Source organism: Eumetopias jubatus, unplaced genomic scaffold, assembly GCF_037043125.1.
Source record: "Eumetopias jubatus isolate StellerSeaLion01/CBP00866 unplaced genomic scaffold, mEumJub1_p1.0 scaffold_14, whole genome shotgun sequence".
Lineage (NCBI taxonomy): Eukaryota > Metazoa > Chordata > Mammalia > Carnivora > Otariidae > Eumetopias > Eumetopias jubatus.
The window spans coordinates 37224066-37243164 of NW_028274820.1; the positions used below are offsets into that span (position 1 = coordinate 37224066).

At 35.9% G+C, this 19099-nt stretch overlaps 1 protein-coding gene across 3 annotated transcripts in view; it reads left to right on the top strand.

Moving 5' to 3' along the window:
- Nucleotides 1-19099, top strand: part of ANKIB1 (ankyrin repeat and IBR domain containing 1) — a 144627-nt gene that overhangs the window by 32706 nt on the left and 92822 nt on the right. For all 3 annotated transcript variants that reach the window (XM_028117425.2, XM_028117415.2, XM_028117435.2), the window contains one exon: nucleotides 17719-17997. In XM_028117425.2, coding sequence (XP_027973226.1) covers nucleotides 17810-17997 — 188 coding nt within the window. In that variant the 5' untranslated portion in view covers nucleotides 17719-17809. The remainder of the gene's footprint in view (nucleotides 1-17718; nucleotides 17998-19099) is intronic.

Here is a 19099-nt window from a genome sequence, read left to right on the forward strand (position 1 = left end):
GAGGATCTCTCTAGAGTATGTGAAATTACAAGCATATAACATATACATCAGTGTTATCATACATCCAGATATAATACCCACAAAATACAAAGGTATTTTGTAAAAATTTACCTTTTGTCTCATTGTTAATTTATTTAATATTCCTAGAAGGAAATTTAGCATTTACATAGTTAACATTATGGGGGTGTGTGTGTGTGTGTGTGTTGGGCTAGGGGTATATCTGGGAATGCCAGAGGATTTGGTTGCTGCAGCAGCCCCTAAGTTAAAGAAACTCTTGGAAAGCGGCCCACTACCCCTACCCCATTTTTCCGCTCTAGGTTTATCTAAAGCTTTGCTCCAGTCCTGGGAGCTGATGTAATCTTTTTTCCTCTCATTTGTAGGAGACAATGCTACAAATTTTAACATTTTTAGGCTATCCATAGCTCACCTTTGGGAATATTTTTGGGCCCTTTATCCTCCAACCTGCAGGAAAGAACAAAAAAGATATCTCAAAAAAAAAAAAAAAAAAGAAAAATAACTAGTGTTGTCAAAGATGTGGATAAAAAGGAACCCTCATACACTGGTGGGAATGTAAATTAATGCAACCACTGTGGAAAACAGTGTGTAGGTTCCTCAAAAAATTAAAAATAGAGATACCATATGATCCAGTAATTGCACTACTGGGTATTTACCCAAAGAAAACAAAAACACTAATTCAAAAAGATACATGCACCCCTATGTTTATTGCAGCATTATTTACAATAGGCAATAGATATAGAGACAGCATAAGTGTCCATTGATAAACAAATGGATAAAGAGGATGTGATCTCTCTCTCTCTCTCTCTCTCTCTCTCACACACACACACACACAAATATTACTCAGCCATAAAAAAGAATTAAATCTTGCCATTTGCAACAACATGGATGGACCTAGAGGGTATTATGCTAAGTGAAAGATAATACAATATGAATTCACTTGTAATGTGGAATCTAAAAACCAAAAAACAGAAACAGATCTTAAATACAGAGAATAAAGTGGTGGTTGCCACAGGAAAGAGGGTGGGAAGGATAGGCGGAGTATTAAAAGTGGAGTATTAAGAGGTACAAACTTGTAGTTATAAAACAAATAAGTCATAGGAATAAAAAGCACAACAGGGAATTATAGTCACTAATATGGTAATAACCTGTATGGTGACAGAGGTAACTACACTTAACAATGAGCAAGCTTAATGTATAGAATTGTCAAATCACTGTCACATATCTGAAATTAAAATAACATTGTGTGTCAACTATACCTCAATTAAAATTTTTTAATTAATTTTTTTAAAAAAGGTATTACCTGGGATGTACTCTTCTTCCCTTTCCATGCCCACCCCCAGTCCCCACCCTTTTTTTAGCCAATATAGCCAAAAGCACCCAGAAGATCAGTGAGCCAACTTTCGTGGGGATGGATCTATAATTTTCACATTTCTTAGGCAACCTTTATCTCTCACACTGCTGAATAATCAGAGATGCCAAAGTTGGAGAAATTAAGCTATTTGCTGACAGCACTATAGCATTAGAGACTGAAATGTTAATTTTTCAGCACTATGTGAAATTCTGAATTCAAAGTATGAAAAGTAGTGGTGAAGGGGAAGTTAGAATATAACACATTAACATTTTAAGTAGTTGGAAAGTCAAGTATATGAAAGCTGAATATTGCCTAAGAAAAATTTCAGCTATCTGAAAAATTTACTTGTGTGGAGAGTTCTGAGTTCTGTGATCATTACAGATAATTATGTTTTAATAGGAATAGAGAAGTAAGACTAATGTTTTATAGACTGGTTATATCCTAAGTTTGGACAATTTTCTGCTTGTGGACCTCATGCTGTTTTCAGTATTCATTTGCTAGTTTGGCAAAGAGAGGCAGTCAGGTGCTGCCCTTGGCAGCAATGTTCATTTCTGCCTTTTCTGACTGCAGCATCCTTTTCCACAGTGAAAGCTATATGGACATAAAAGATATCTAAGAGCAGCCAGAATATGTTGGATTATCTCCTTTTCCTTGGTTGCTGAGAAACCTCAGGTAGCCAAACTGCCACATTGAGTTTTTTAGTACTGTCATGATAATACTTTTGCGTTTGTAGAGCCATTGTATTTTGAATGCTGCTGTATGAAGATACTGTAGTTAACACCAAAGTGAATTTTTAATTCAGGAATGCCTATTAATGAGAAGTTGCTTTCTTTGTTAAAGGATTTTTCTCAGCTCAGATCATTTTCATAACACTACTGTCTAATACTCATAAGTTTTCCTGTAAACTGGAGGTATTCATGAACTTCTGGGAAGCCACCGAGGGTAAAGCCACATTTGACTTTGACTTAATATGCAGTTAGGCAAGCTAAACCCAAAGCTCTTAAACCAGACTTCATTTTTAACAACATTTTAAGACTAAGACTGCTTACTTCCTGCCAAAGATAGGGGTATGTGTGTGTGCATGTTTGCAGTAATTTCCAATGTGAGATTCTCTTTCCTGGCTTTGTACTCAATTCTGTAACCCTTTCACTTAGTGTTGTAAGTGCAGTTACATAGAAGAAACCTTTATTAATATTGGCACTGACCTACAAATATGAAAATGGAATTAACCTTGGTTCAGAAGATAATTGAAAAAACATAGGTGTCTGTTGGCAAGTTTAAATTTATCAGGTGTCTGTTGGCAAGTTTAAAAACTGATAAAGTCTAGACTGCCAGTTATATATTATTCCTGATATAGAACATAGAGTTGGTGACATTTTTCTTAAGTTTCACTATTAAAAAGAATGAGTATTGAGTTCTTTAAAGGCAACAACTGAATCTTTATCAGTGGCTTACAGATCCTGATAGAGGAAGGGAGATAAAATTTATTGAGTACCAAGGGTGGTGGTATTGAGCCCCGAGTTGGGCTCTGCACTCAGCAGGGAGTCTGCTTGAGATTCTCTCTCCCTCTCCCCCTTCCTCCCACTCTCTTTCTAAATTAAATCTTTTTAAAAAATGTGTTGAGTACCTACCATGTGACAGGCACTGTATTACATACTTTACCTAGATAATCATCACAATGCTGCAAGGCAGGTGACCTTATGCCTAAGAGGTTAAAGGATTTGTGCTAGAACTAGGAAATAGTAAATATGGGATTCCAACCCAAATTGTTCTGTGCTGTACTCCTTCCATCAAATCAGGCGTTGACAAACTACAACCCATAGGCCAAACCTACTTGCCTGTTTTTATAAATGAAGTTTTTTTGGAACCATTCTATGACATACTGCCTAGGGCTTTCAGGCTACAGCAGCAGAGTTGACTAGTTGTGACCAAGATCATATGATTTACAAAGCTTAAAATATCTACTGTCTGGCCCTTTACCGAAAAAGTTCGCTGTGGGTAGAAATATTAAGGAAACCAACTTTTGAACAGGAGGAAGGAGGAACTACCTGATCAAGTCTGCCAGCAAAGGTTAGAGAGCGTTCTTAGTTGTGGTGCCGTGTTAACATCCAATTTGATAAATATTTGTGCTGGGCACAGGTATAGGTCCTTAGCAATAAGGAGAGAGCAGATATGGTTGAGGCCTCTGAAGCCCATAAGTGACTGAAGAGGAAAAACAGGTAAAGTAAGTAGACTACTGTGATGATCACTATGGTGGAAGCCTGTGGATTAGACAGTTACTTCTGAGAAATCAAGGAAGGCGTCACAGAAGAGGTGATATTTGAGTTGGACCTCAAAGATGATACATTTGACAACTGTGAAAGATAAGGTATTTGGCAGTTATGAAGGGGAATCTGTACCTTCCACGCAAACAGACCAGTGAGGGCAAAGGCACAGAGGCTTACCTAATGTCTCAGAGAAGGATAAATAGTCCACTATAGCCGGAGTAGGGGATTTTTTGGAAAGGAGTATGGTCAGAATTGAAGTTATCAATGTAAGTTGGGATTAAACTATATAAGGACTAATATTCCAGGCTAAGGAAATATTGTGTGTGTATTGTGTTTCACACATAGCATACAATGATTCTTGAATTAAGTGATATTTGTCTATTTGTGCATGTGTGTGGCTATGGTTAGGATGTGTGTGTTACATTTGGAGATGATTTTTAAAGGTCCATTAAGGCAAGGCAGTTATCAAAAATTGGAGCCAAAAGGGGCACCTGGCAGAGCATATGACTTTTGATACATGAGTCTTGATCTACAGGTCATAAGCTCGAGCCCCACGTTGGGCATAGAGATTACGTTTTTTTTTAAAAAAAAAAGAAAGAAAAGAAAAGGAGCCAAAAGAACTGTTTGGACCTCAGGCTCAGACTTGAACTTCTGAGATGTTCACCAATTCCACAAGCCCATAATTTAATCATAGCATACCAGATTTGAAAAGGTAGCTTAGGAACCCTACATACATACACTCAGTTATCCATTCAGCAAATGCCTGAAACTACTCTTGGGACTGGATATGATAGTGAAGCAAATAAAGACTGCCTTCATGGAACTTGTTTTAGTGGAGAAGAGAGGAAATGAGTAAATCATTAGTTATTATATCAATACATACGTTTTATGAAGAAAAGATAAGCAGGGATAAAGTATTAAAAAGTGGCCAAGGAAGGGCTCTCTGAGGAAGATCATTTCCAACTGAGAGAAGAACAGGTGAAAAGGCCCCAAGGCCAGAGCATGTTTGTAGAAAAACTAGAATGCAGACAGTGTGCAACTAGAGCAGCACCCTAAGGGGAAAAGAAGCAGGAGATAAGGGAAGAGAGGGGACAGCTGAGGCCAGAACACAGGGCCCTAAGGTCCATTTGGCTAGTGAGAAAATGAGACTGACTGGTAGCCAGGGCCACATAGCAAGTTAATAGCAAGGCCAGAATTGGTACCATCCTGGTTCACCCTCCTTTCCTTTGCTTCCCTCGTTGCTGGGGTCATTGGAAGATTATTTAAGGTATTATGTGTGTACACCTCAAGCATTCTGTAGAGAAGCTCTTCCTCAAAGGCCCATTATGGATGCTTTCTTCCTTTTCTCTAATTATCTAAAAGCTAACATTTTTTGGGTGGGTTTCCTAGTGCCAGGCACTGTGTTAAGTGTCTTTTAAAATTACTTATTACTGTATGTGAATCTACAGTTACCTCAAAATAAAAAATTAAGAAACTAAAAAAGGAAACATTTGCTGACACCTGCACCACTCCGTACATTGCTTAGAGGTACTGTGAACTGATTGTGCATTCAGTAATATAAATTTCAATCTTACTGAAGCATTCGACTTAGACTGAGGTTCCCCATAACCTAATGAGGAAGACAGGCAAACTATTGGCTGTCCTTTCAATGCCTAGGATTCCATGCATTCATTAAAAATCAGTACTTGTAAATCATTTCAGTTTTCTTGTGATAGCAATCCTAAATTGCTTTTCTTTCTTTCTTTCTTTTTCTTTTTCTTTCTTTCTTTCTTTCTTTCTTTCTTTCTTTCTTTCTTTCTTTCTTTCTTTCTTTCTTTCTTTCTTTCTTTCTTTCTTTCTTTCTTTCTTTCTTCTCTCTCTCTCTCTCTCTCTTCTTCTCTTTCTTTCTTCCTCTCTCTTTCTTTTTTCTTTCTCTTTTTCTTTTTTAGTAGGCTCCACATGTGGAGCCCAACAGGGAGCTTAAACTCACAACCCCAAGATCAAGGCCAGAGCTAAGATCAAGAGTTGGACACTTAACCAATTGAACCACCCAGGCACCCCCTAAATTGCTTTTTTTATTGTTTTGTTTATTGGTGAATATAAGTTAACATTTTAATAGTATATTTATGACATTTAAACTGTATCCTTAGTTGTGTTAATTAATGATTACATTCAAACAGTTTTTTGTTTATAATAAAGTAATATAGCTTTCATTTTTTAAAAAATGATTTTATTTATTTGAGACAGAGACCGACAGAGCACGAGCAGGGGGAAGGGGCAGAGGGAGAAGGAGAAGCAGACTGCCCTCTCTGCGGGGAGCCTGATGCGGGGCTCGATTCCAGGACCCTGAGATCATGACCTGAGCCAAAGTCAGAAACTCAACCCACTGAGCCACCCAGGTGCCCCTAGCTTACATTTTAAAAATCTGTTATAGGGGCGGCTGGGTGGCTCAGTCAGTTAAGTGGCTGCCTTCGGCTCAGGTCATGATCCTGGGGTCCTGGGATCGAGCCCCACGTCTGGCTCCCTGCTCAGCAGAGAGCCTGCTTCTCCCTCTCCCTCTGCACCTCTTCCTACTTGTGCTCTATCTCTCTGTCAAATAAATAAATAAAATCTTTAAAAAAATAAAAAATAAAAAAATAAAAATCTGTTACAGTAACAGAATTAAGATAAAGGGATTTATGTTGAGGGGTGAAGGGTGCATAGAAACCAGCTGCTACAGTCAGTCGTAACCTTACAGGAGGATGGAAGATTCCTTAGTAGATTCTCACTAGCTTGACATCATATTTCTAAAGGCCTTCTTTATTGTCATTTGGTCAATCATATTCAGCCTTTTTATCTCAAGTCATTTTTCCTAAGGAACTATGCCAGTTTCATTTTACTGCAGTACTTTCTATTATTGTTGCTAGTTGCTGAAATCTGCATGGATTTTTAAAAATGGCAGTTTGCCATCCCATTTCTTAAAAAAACGTGAACATTAAGTCATGTTAAATTTTAATAAGTCGTGTTTTCCTGACATTATCTTTTGGGGCAACCTGTATCTCATTAAATGCCTGTGATATTCTAACATCATATGAAGTATGAAAGAGTACCAAATAACATTTCATACAGGATTTCAATGATCATCTTATGGTCAATTTCAGGATAGGCTTTTTAGGTTATCTAATATGAAAGGCATTTGCTTACAAGCCATTAAATCTTTTATGGTTAAATCTTGGGGGTATACGCTGAAAGGATTTAAATGTCCTTTCTATCTCTGTGATCTTATGAGTTTAATTAGTAAAAATTCAATACTACAAACATTCTTCATATAGAGAAATATAAGGTATTTCTTGTATGGGTGTACTTTATAGTCTTTAGTGGAATAGAGGATATGTTGTGTCAATTATTTCGTATGAGTTGTGGAACTTTATGTACATTATTACGTTTAATCTTTACAATGGCCCTCAGAAATGAGTATTATTTTCTTGACAAGAAAATGGATGTCATTAACAGACTTGCCAAGATTCTAGGTCTTTCTAGCTTAAAAGCTCTTTCACTACACCCCATTGCATTTAATCAGTCTGTCAGAGCAAACAGGATATATACATAACACTAAATTACACTAGCCAAGTTTAAAGTCAAAATTATTATTATATTAATATCATATAATAATCCTATCATTTCAGAAGTGGGAAATAACATTAAGAACTGTGATCTGAAATTAAGTTGAAAGCTGAAGCCAAATTTAGGACAGGAATCTAAGGGTCCCGTCGTACCTAGCTATTCAGCCTTATCTTAGCTTATTTCGTTATGCAAATCCCCAACTCATTGTTTTTGAAAACACTTTTATGGTAGGCCTTAGGTATGCACTTCCTGAGAATTTGACTATAATCTGTCATTTGTAGGGAGCCATTGAAGATTTTACAGAAGGTAAATCCAAAAGACTACCACTACCCCTTCAGCTGCATAGTTCTATGATCACATCCTTAAACCCTATTATCACTGAAGCTAACTCTACACCTTAGGCTCTAGAAGAGGGCAAGACATGCCTTTTTCTTTATTCCTCTCTAAAAGAAATGTTTTAACATCAAGGAATTTTTAGGGATATAGTTGGGCCTCTAGGGTTTGTACGTTTTGGTACAAAGTGGCAGGAGTGTAATGCATTCAGACAGCTAGTCTTAACCTTTTTTCCCCTCTTTCTCTTTCTCTTCTCACCATCAGAGAAATCTAAGCTAGAGGGGCCAATGGACCTTGTGATTTACACATGGCACACCTAATTACTCTGGGTTAAGAGACTGGGTAGGGGTTAGATGTTTGGTACCAAAATTAGTAATAAATAGCATTGATTTTTCTTGGAGTGTCCTTTCTACTCATTTTCTAGTGGGGAATGGTTCTTTAAGGATTTGGGAATTTAAGATGTTGTTTTTATTTTATTCCTTTTGTTACTTTATTCTATTGGATAATTAATATCCAAGACTGCTCTGTTTCTACACTCTTTAAGGCTTTCAGGAAATAATATTCAAAATAGATCTATAATGCAAATACTTTTCATCACCTCAATTTGTACCATCCTTGTCTATGAAACTAATTTGTTTGTTTTAAGATTTTATTTATTTATTTGCCAGAGAGAGAGCGAGCGAGCACAAGCAGGGGGAGCGGCAGGCAGAGGGAGAAGCAGGCTCCCCGCTGAGCAAGGAGACGGATGCGGGACTTGATCCCAGGACCCTGGGATCAGGACCTGAGCTGAAGGCAGACGCTTAACTGACTGAGCCACCCAGGCATCCCAAAACTATAATTTGTTAACTGGATTACCCTAGCATCCTCCAGCTCATTCTCCCTATTTCTATCTGTGCCTTCCTATGGTCTATTCTCAACCCAGAAGCTAGGAGAATTTTTTTTTTCACCTTTTTATTTTAAAGTAATTTTAGACTAACAGAAGAGTTGCAAAAATAAGACAGAAAAGGGTGCCTGGGTACTCAGTTGGTTAAGCATCCTACTCTAGATTTCGGCACAGGTCATGATCTCAGGGTCCTGGGATCCAGCCCCATTTTGGGCTCCCCACTCAGCAGGGAGTCTGCTTGTCTCCCTCTCCCTCTGCTTGGTCTGTCTCTCTCAAATAAATAAATCTTTAAAAAAAAAAAGTAGGACCTAGAATTCCTGCCTACCCTTTACCCAGCTTGCCCTAATGTAAACATCTTGCATAACCATGCTACGGTTATCAAAACTAAGAGATTAACATTGGTACAATATTAACTTAATTATATACTTTATTTGGTTTTCACCAGTTTTCCATTTATGACTTTGTTTTCTGTTCTAGAATTCAAGCTCAGATCCTACATGGCATTTAGTTCTCACATTTCCTTAGTCTCCCCTAATCTGTGAACAGTTGTACAGTCCCTTCTTGTCTTTCATGGCCTTGACACTTTTGAAGAGTACTGGCCAGTTATTTTGTAGAATGTCACTCAATTTGAGTTTATCTGATACTTGCACATATTTAGGTCAATGTTACGCATTTTTTCACAAGAAGACTACAGAAGTAATGTGCTTTTTTTTAGTGTACTAAGAGAAAATGATTTATTGGTGATGTTAATCTTAATCACTTGGTTAAAGTGATATTTCCCATGTTTCTTCATTGTAAAATTGCCACTTTTTACTTTGTGATTATTAAATATCTCCCCTGAGATGTTTATACACTCTATACAAATAATCCTGTTTTTCCTTAAACTTTTGCTAACTAAAAAATCAATCTACCCAGTATAATAAAGCAAGAAAAAGAAAAGGCATGGTAGATGTTAAAGGAAGAAATAGAACTGCCTCTATTCATAGAAGACATGAGCCTACTTTAGACAATCCCAAAATATCTACCAAAAAACTTCTAGAATAAGTGAATTTAGCAAATTCATAGTTTTTAAGGTCTAATGTGTGAATTCAGTTGTATTTTCTATATACTAGAAATGAACAATAGGAACTTAAAAATTTTTTATAGGACTATTTATAATAGCACCCCCCAAAAATAAATACTTAGGTATAGATCTAACAAAATATGCATGGCATTTGTGTGATGCAACCAACTTACAAAATAGGACTGAAAAATCAGTCAAAGTAGACATAAACAAATTGACAGAAATACCATATGCATGGATTGGGGCAATCAGTATTGTTAAGATGTCAGTTCTTCCAGTAACCAAGATAATAGAGTGTTGCTGAAAGAATAGACACACAGAAAAACGAAACAGAGTCCAGAATTGGATACACACAAATGTAGTCAACTTTTTTTTTAATTGAGGTATTATTGATATACAGTATTCTGTTAGTTTCACCAGTCTATTGTCTGTATCTGTGAGCTTGGTGTTTTTGTTTGGTTGGTTGATTTTTAAGATTTCACGTGTAAGTGAGATCATACAATATCTTTCTCTGTCTGACTTATTAAACTGAGCATAATGCCCTCAAGGTCCAACCATTTGTCACAAATGGGAAGATTTCATTTTTTTATATGGATGACTAATATTCCATTTTATATGTGTGTGTGTGTGTATGTGTGTGTGTGTGTGTGTGTGTAGAATCACATTTTCTTTATGTATTCATCCATTGGTGGACACTTAGGTTGTTTCCGTATCTTGGTTATTGTAAATAGTGCTGCATTGGGGTGCATGTGTGTTTTCAAGTTAGTGCTTTTGTTTTCTTTTGGGTAAACACCTAGAATTGCTGGATCATATGGTAGTTCTATTTTTACTTTTTTGAGGAGCCACCATAATGGTTTCCCTAGTGGCTACATCAATTTACATTCCCACCAGCAGTGTAAAGGGGCTCTCTTTTCTTCACATCCTCACCAACACTTATTATTTCTTGTCTTTTTCATAATAGCCATTCTGACAGATATGAGGTGATGTCTCTTTATGGCTTTATTTGCATTTCCCTGATGATTAGTGATGGTGACAATCTTTTCATGTACCTGTTGGCCTTATATCTGTATGTCTTTGGAAAAATGTCTATCCAGATCCTCTATCCACCTTTTGATTGGATTGTTTTTTGTTATTGAGTTGACAGAATTTTTTATACATTTTGGATATTAGCTCCTTACCAGGTAAATGATTTGCAGATATTTTCTTCCATTATTTAGGTTGCCTTTTCATTTTGTTGATGGTTTCCTTTGCTGTATAGGAGCTGTTTAGTCTGATACCATCCTACTTGTTTATTTTTGCTTTTGTTGCCTTTGCTTTTGGTGTCTGTGCCAAAAAATCATCATTAAAAGTGATGTCAAGAAGCTTGCCCCCTGTTTTCTTCTAGGAGTTTTACGTTTTCAGGCTTTATATTCATGTCTGTAATCCATTTTAAGTTAATTTTTTGTGTGTAGTGTAAAATAGTGATCTAGTCTCATTCTTTTGCATGTGGTTGTCCAGTGTTCCCAACACCATTTATTAAAGAGATTATATTTTCCCCATGGTATATTCTTGGAGTCTCTGTCATAAATTAATTGGCCATATTTGCATGGTTTATTTCTGGGCTCTTTTCCGTTCCATTGAGCTGTGTAGCTTGTAATATAGTTTGAAATCAAGAAGTGTGATGCCTCCAGTTTTGTTCTTTTTTCTCAAGATGGTTTTGGCTATTTGGGGTCTTTTGTGGTTCCATACAAAGTTTAGGATTGTTCTATTTCTGTGAAGAATGCCATTGGAATTTTGATAGGGATTATACTGAATCTGTAGATTGCTTTGGGTAGTACAGATATTTTAACAATATTCTTCTGATCCATGAGCATAGAATGTCTTTCCATTTATTTGTGTCATCTTCAATTTCTTTCATCAGTGTCTTATAGTTTTCAGTGTATAGGTCTTTCACCTCCTTGGTTAAATTTATTCCTAGGTATTTTATTCTTTTTGATGCAATTGTAAATGGAATTGTTTTCTTAACTTCTCTTTCTGATAGTTCGTTATTAGTGTATAGAAACAGAACAGATTTTTATATATTGATTTTGTATCCTGCTATTTTACTGAATTCATTTATTCAAATAGTTTTTGGCAGAGTCTTTAGGATTTCCTATATATAGTATCATATCATCTACATATAGTGACAGTTTTACTCCTTTATTTTTAATTTGGATGCCTTTTATTTCTTTTTCTTGCCTAATTGCTTTGGCTAGGGCTTCCAAAACTATGTTGAATAAAAGTGGCCAAGAGTGGACATCCTGGTCTTATTCCTGAATCTAGAGGAAAACCTTTCAGCTTTTCATTACTGAGTATGATGTTAGCTGTAGACATTTCATATATGGCCTTGTGTTGAGGTATGTTCCCTCTGTACCCACTTTGTTGAGAGTTTCTGTCATTAACAGATGTAGAATTTTATCAGATACTTTTTCTGCATCTATTGAGATGATCATATGATCTTTAATCTTTCATTTTGTTAATGTGGTGTATCACTTTGATTGGCCGATGTTGAACCATCATTGCATCTCTGGAGTAAATCCCACTTGATTGTGGTATATGATCCTTTTAATGTATTGTTGAATTCAGTTTGCTACTCATTTGGTTTTTGATAAAGGTACAAAGGCAGTTGAGTGGAGAAAGGACTTTTTTTTTAATAAATGGGGCTGGAACCATTGGATGTCTGTACATAAAACATAATGAACCTCAATCCATACCTCAATCTTTTATAGAAATTAATTCACAATGGATCATGGACTCAAATGTGAAACCTAAAACTAAAAAACTTCCAAGAGAATATATAAGAGAAAATCCCTGTGACCTGAGTTAGGCAGAGTTTTACATATGACTCCAAAAGCACTGTCCATAAAAGGAAAAAATGATAAATTTTACTTCATCAAAATTTAGCACTTTTGGCCTGTGAACACTGTTAAGAGACTGAAAAGAGAAGCTACAGACTAGAAAAAATATTTGCAAATCACATTTCTAACAGAGAACATTTTTTATAGAATATGTATGGAACTCAAATTCAACAGTAATCCATCTTAAAAATTGTCAAAAGATCTAAACAGACATTTTAGATATATAATCAAGATATACTCGTGGCAAATAAGCATATCAAGGCATGATTCATATCATTAATCATTAGGAAAATGGATATTAAAACCATTATGTGATACCATAATACATCCGATAGGGTGGCTACCAAAAGAGAAAAAAGGGAGGAAAAAAAAAAAAACAACTCCCAAAAAACTGATGATTCCAAATGCTGACTGAGATACAGAGCAACTGTAACTCTCTTACACGGCTGATAGGAATGAATTAGTACATCTGCTCTGGAGAACAGTTTAGTGGTTTCTTATGAAGTTAGACAAATGACTTACCACATATCCCAGCAATTCCATTCCTGGATATTTGCCCAAGAGAAATTAAAGCATACATTCACATAAAACTTATATGTGAATATTATGATAGCTTTATTAACAATTGTCAAAAACTGGAAACACCCAATATGTCCTTTAATATGTGGATAATCAGTGGCACATCCATGCAGTGCAATACTATGCAGCAATAAAAATGATTGAACTATTGATTCATGTATCAACATGGATAAACTATGAATGCAGTTTCTAAAAATGCTAAAGCCTGAGAAAAATGTAGCTCCAAACCTGTAATAACTCCTTGTTGCACACAGAACAAAATCAAAGCCTTACAGTGCTTATCTCTCTACTCCCACTAGAATATAAATTCCATAGGTGCAATGATATTTATGTTTGTTCATTTATATTTGTTGGCTGAAGAAAGTAGATATTAATACTACTGGTTTGCAGTTGAGGAAACATCAAAAGTTAAGTTACTTGGTAATATAAAAACAGAATTTGAGCACAAGTCTTTCCAACTCCTACACTTTTCGTTGCCATCACACTACTTGCCAGTACCTTTGGCTTAGCATAGTTTCAAAACTAACCCATGGTCCTCAAGTCTGACCTGTATGTTACAATCAACTGGGAGGTTTTTTAAATTCTCTTTCTGGCCTTTTGGTCCTTAGACTAGGTGAAATCACCTCTCCAGGTGATTCTGATGCATAGTGACAAATGAAAATAACTACAAATTAATAGTACTTGTTGAATTAATGAATGAACAGAGTTGATAGCTTAACATATGACTTGCCCACGTTTTTTGTCTGCTGTTGTGTATTGACTTTTCCTGGCTTTTTTTCTTCTGTCCTTATTTCTTGTTTATTTTTTAATTTTTACCTTACCCTTTGAAAATTCTCTTAGAGTCTGTCTTTAAACCATCCTCTACTCTAAGTATTATTGCAATAACAATGAAACATTTCTGTGGATGTAGTGAGTTCTGGAATCTTCTTCCTTGAGGTACATCTCTCTGATTTCAACCTAGAGTGGAGTGGGCTTGGGACTTGACTATTTGAATGAACTTTCTACTTCTTTCTATTCTGGCTAAAGAGATGTTTAGTTGTAGAATTACAATTGTTATTCTTATCAGTAGTGCAGACAGTTGCAGAAGGATGAATTAGAAGTAGATGGTCAATGTGTGTAATGGGTTTTCTTCTAGGTAGATGAAGAATGGGAACCAATTATTTCATTTAGGGCAACAACTTCAATCCATAATTAGGACTTTAAAAATAATTTACTTCTGTGGTAACAGAGAGGCTAAGAGCAAGTTATTTCTGAAGAACTTCATATTCTGTAAAAGATTTCTGGGAGTAGTTTATTAATTTAGGTGCACTTGAAGTTTTGTTGCAGATTATTAACATGTGAAAAGGGAAGCTGAGAGACAATGATTTAAAGCAAGAGTTATAGAGCCCTTCACAATGAAAAGTTAATCAGAAATTAGGGAAAGCTTTCTAGAGTCCATTGATAAGATGCATTTTTCTTACTTTTTTCATTAAGTGACTTATCAAGTGCTATATTTTACCACTGAAAAATGATGAAATTTTGCCTAGATTTTCCTGTAAAACTTAAAAGCCCCAAATAAGGAATTATTTTCACCTCTTTCATAACCCTTCACCTGCCTCATGAAGCTCTGTACATAGATTTATCTTAAGTTGGGGAAATAATACTTAAGAATTTGATTCAAACAAAGAGGGAACAGTCACTTCAGGTTATACTAGCTGTGGCTATGAAAAAGTTAAAGGACACACCTGGCAAATTTCTAGATGAGACTTGTAAGAATAATCTGAGGGAATGGAGCTATGACTTTTAAATGATGAATTTCCTTCTAACTTTCAGGCTTTATTGAACTCAAGTTTTAAAAATGAAACAAACTTGAGAACCACAAAAAGGTTTCTAGATGCCATTATGTTTTTACCATGAGTGACAGTAATGTTTAATGCACATTTAGAGTATTACTGATTTTTTAAAAGATTTTCTCTATTTATTTGTGAGAGAGAGCACGCGCACGCGCGAGAGAGCACAAGCATCATTCAGAGGGAGAAGCAGGCTCCCTGCTGAGCAGAGAGCCTGATGCAGGACTCCATCCAAGGGTCCTGGGACCATGACCCAAGCCAAAGGCAGACACTTATCCCACTGAGTCACCCAGGTGCCCCAGAGTATTATTTTTTTTTAAGTATCTTGTTATTTTAAATAAATACCCCAAGATATCACTGATTTCTTAGATATTTCTTTTTTCACATCTTGGATAGAATTTACTTTTCTTATAGAACATTTGCTAAAGTATAATGTAAATCAAAGAAAATGTGTTGTTTATTAATCTAATCCAAAACTCCACAAATGTTTATAATTTGAGCTACATTCTAACAGGGAAGAAAGATAAGACCAAACAACTGTAAGTTTTCATATCCTGAGGAAAGACCCTTTAGAATCTACATGATATGTTTTATATTTGGTTATAGATTGAAATATATAGTAAACTGAATGGAGTTCTCATTCAGAATAATAAATCCTTAAAATAGTTAAAGCAGTACTACAGAACACAGATTATTTCACTGAGAATAAACACATGGCTCCTAGATCTGAAAAACAAAAGAAAAAAAAAAAATACAGGGTGTCCCTGAAAAATCCGAAAAGTGTCTGTGGTATATTATGATAAGTGTAGAAGTTTCAGAGGGAAGGATTTTCTTCTCTCATTCTAGATGAAATGATAAAGGAATAGTACTCTAGTCTAAAGATTCAGCAAACCTCTGAAAAATTAAATTAAAAAATTTAAATTATGGGGGCACCTGGGTGGCTCAGTTGTTAAGCGTCTGCCTTCGGCTCAGGTCATGATCCCAGGTGGGATCGAGCCCCGCATCGGGCTCCCGCTCTGCGGGGAAGCCTGCTTCTCCCTCTCCCACTCCCCCTGCTTGTGTTCCCTCTCTCGCCATGTCTCTCTCTGTCAAATAAATAAACAAAATCTTAAAAAAAGATATTTAAATTATATAGTGATCCAGTTTATATATATACATACTTATACTGTATATATTATGCATAAAACAAATATTTATATACATTAAAAATAGGGTGGTTATTTGTCAGAATGCTGTGATTATCTTCCAGTTATCTTTTGTCTGTCTTTACTCATTCTACTATGCATATATATTTGCATATTTAAAGTAAAAATGTCAGTAACAAAGAGCCCTTAAAAGACTCAAATGGTGACCTCATTAAGTATAGATGTGGGCCAGAAAATACACCGTTATAGTAAGTCAGTGGTTAACACCATCTCTAAAATAGGTTTAGCATTTGTCTTATCCTGCCTGTTCATCTTCGTCTCCATACTCAGATATAACCATTTGGCTGGAGGGAGTTACGAGTGTTTTATACAGTGATGTGTGCACATTGAAATCACCCAAGGAGCTGAAATGCCAGTGCCCTTGTGCCACCCCCTAGAAACGGATTTAATTACTCTGGAGTATAGCCTGGCTAATGGGACTCCTTAAGTTCTCCAGGTTAATCAATGTACAGCAAAGGAAGGATGAGAACCTCTGTTTTATAAGAAACTTTAAAAAAACAAACTCATTTATTTTTCAGTCTGTTAATTTGTATTCTTTTGAAACTTACTACCTTGTACAAAACTTGTGTTGAACAAGTATATATTATTTTCAACTGTTTTCTTAAATAAACTACGTTTTATTTTTTTATTTTTTTAAAGATTTATTTATTTGAGAGAGCAAGAATGAGAGAGAGAGTACACGAGAGGGGGGAGGGTCAGAGGGAGAGGCAGACTCCCTGCTGAGCAGGGAGCCCGATGCGGGACTTGATTCCGGGACCCCGGGACTATGACCCGAGCCGAAAGCAGTTGCCCAACCAACTGAGCCACCCAGGCGCCCCTAAGCTACGTTTTAATGTCCAGCCTGTCACTGAGTTAATTGGGTAACATGATGGACTGTTGTATTCTGCCGCTATCTTTTCCTCCCTCCAATCTGTCTTCCACGCTGTCCAAATGGTTAATTTTCTAAAGCATAAAATAATTATATCACTGCCATGCATAAAAGACTTTAATTATCCATTCTTTACAGATAAAAGTATAAGTTTCTTAGTTGGCCCCAACTTATTTTGTTTTATCTTCTGTTAGTTCAAAACTAGAGATCCTGAACTCCATGTGTACTGAGCATTCCTTGAATAGTCCTTTTATTTCATACCTGCCTTCACATATGCTATGTCCTTTATCACTAATTTCGATCATTGCTCAAGAGTAGGTTCAGAAACATTTATTGGAATGGAGCGAAAGTAGCATTTATTATTGAGCATACTAGCCAAGGACTGTGGGGGTTTTTTACTGTAACTTAACACCTATTCTGAAGTTCATATATGAGCAAAATTTCCTACATTTTTCACTCTCCCACAAATTGGCTGAGTCTATTGTATACATAATTTATACAGAGATTTAAGTGTATTCAACCATAAAATTCAGTTAAGTAATTTCCTGCCCATGTGAAAGGGAAAATTGAAAGGCTCATACATGTAGGTAACTTTCATAGTACAAAGTGCAGCCTGTGAAACCTTAACAGTCTCTGTGTGGATAAGTGTTACAGTTTAACAAGAAGTTAGTTTGGGCAATGTTAAGAATTTGAGATTTTTTTTTGTCTGTTAAGATAAATTTGGTAAAATGTAATTTAGTTTGTTCTTTTATATATGCTTCCTAGGTTTTCTTAGTGTTGCTAATTGTGTTATTGTTTATTTAGGATACTGCTTTATAACTGATGTTTTACAGTCTTAATTTGATAATTTTTTTCTTCCATTAGAATGTGAAACATGTTGCAGAAACATTCAAGAAGTGGCTGAAGGGAGAAGGAAAAAAGTGCCATTGCCTATCAGAAAAAAACAAAAGAAAACATGGGAAATACCACCACCAAATTCCGTAAAGCACTCATCAATGGTGATGAAAACCTGGCCTGCCAAATTTATGAAAACAACCCTCAGCTGAAAGAATCCCTTGATCCAAATACATCTTACGGAGAGCCCTACCAGCACAATACTCCATTACACTATGCTGCTAGACATGGAATGAATAGAATACTAGGGTAAGTATTATTGTAAACCAGTTAATAATAAATTAGTGAAAGGGAAAAAAATCCTTGATCTTTGAAAATATATACATACATATGTGCATGTTATATGGTATTATAGTGAATTAAACTTTTGTTTTTTAAGATTTAAACTTTTTTTTTAAGATTTATGTATTTATTTTAGAGCTCAAGACGGGCCCTCAAGTGGGGGGGCAGAACTCAAGCAGACTCCGCCTAGTGCGGAGCCCAGCATGGGGCTCTATCTCACAACCCTGAGATCACAACCTGAGCCAAAACCAAGAGTCGGATGCTTAACCGACTGTGCTACCCAGGCGCCCCAGTGAATTATTAAGTATGATTTTTTTTATTATGCCTAAATTAGACCAAAAGTTTTAATAGTAAGGTTGGTTCACATAGTCTTGTGGCTGTAAATACATTTTGATCCTCAGTATGTTTCATAATATGATATCTTGGTAATATTATAGTGTTTATAGCATTTGAATTCTAGAAAGTACTTATCAGCTATCAAAAAATTGCAGGGAATGGTGCCTACAGCAAAGTTTTCAGCTCTGATTAAGTTGAAAAAACAGATGTATTTGCCTTATCTAGTCATGATCGGGTTTGAGTTTCCTTTCTTTTAATGGGGTTCAGTTACTTGAAAAGACTTCTAAAAGCAAAACATTTCCTTAAAACCGAAAATACTGAGAAAACTTAGAATCTCTCCAACAAAAAAGCATTAGTTGACAGCAAACATGTTTATATGAAGAGTCTTACCTCATTACATGAGAATTAAATTTTATGTTTACTAGCTTATAAAATGAGAGGAGCGGAGGATAGTAGTTCTAAAACAAATTTAGTGTTTTAAGAAGTAGATTTTGCAGCTGTAAAAGTCTGATGCTGGAAGAGAAGAGACACTTTTTTGCTTACAGAGTGAATAAAATTCATAAAGCAGTATTTGAAGCTCTTTAGAACTTGGTAAAAAATGTTCAACCTTTTCTCTATTTCTTTTAACACAAATTGTTGTTCAAATTAAGCTGCTCCTTTCGGTTTCCTTGAAACATGTCGTGTGTGCTCTGTTTGCTGTGTGCGTGCTGCTCTCTGCCAGGCGTCTCCCCCA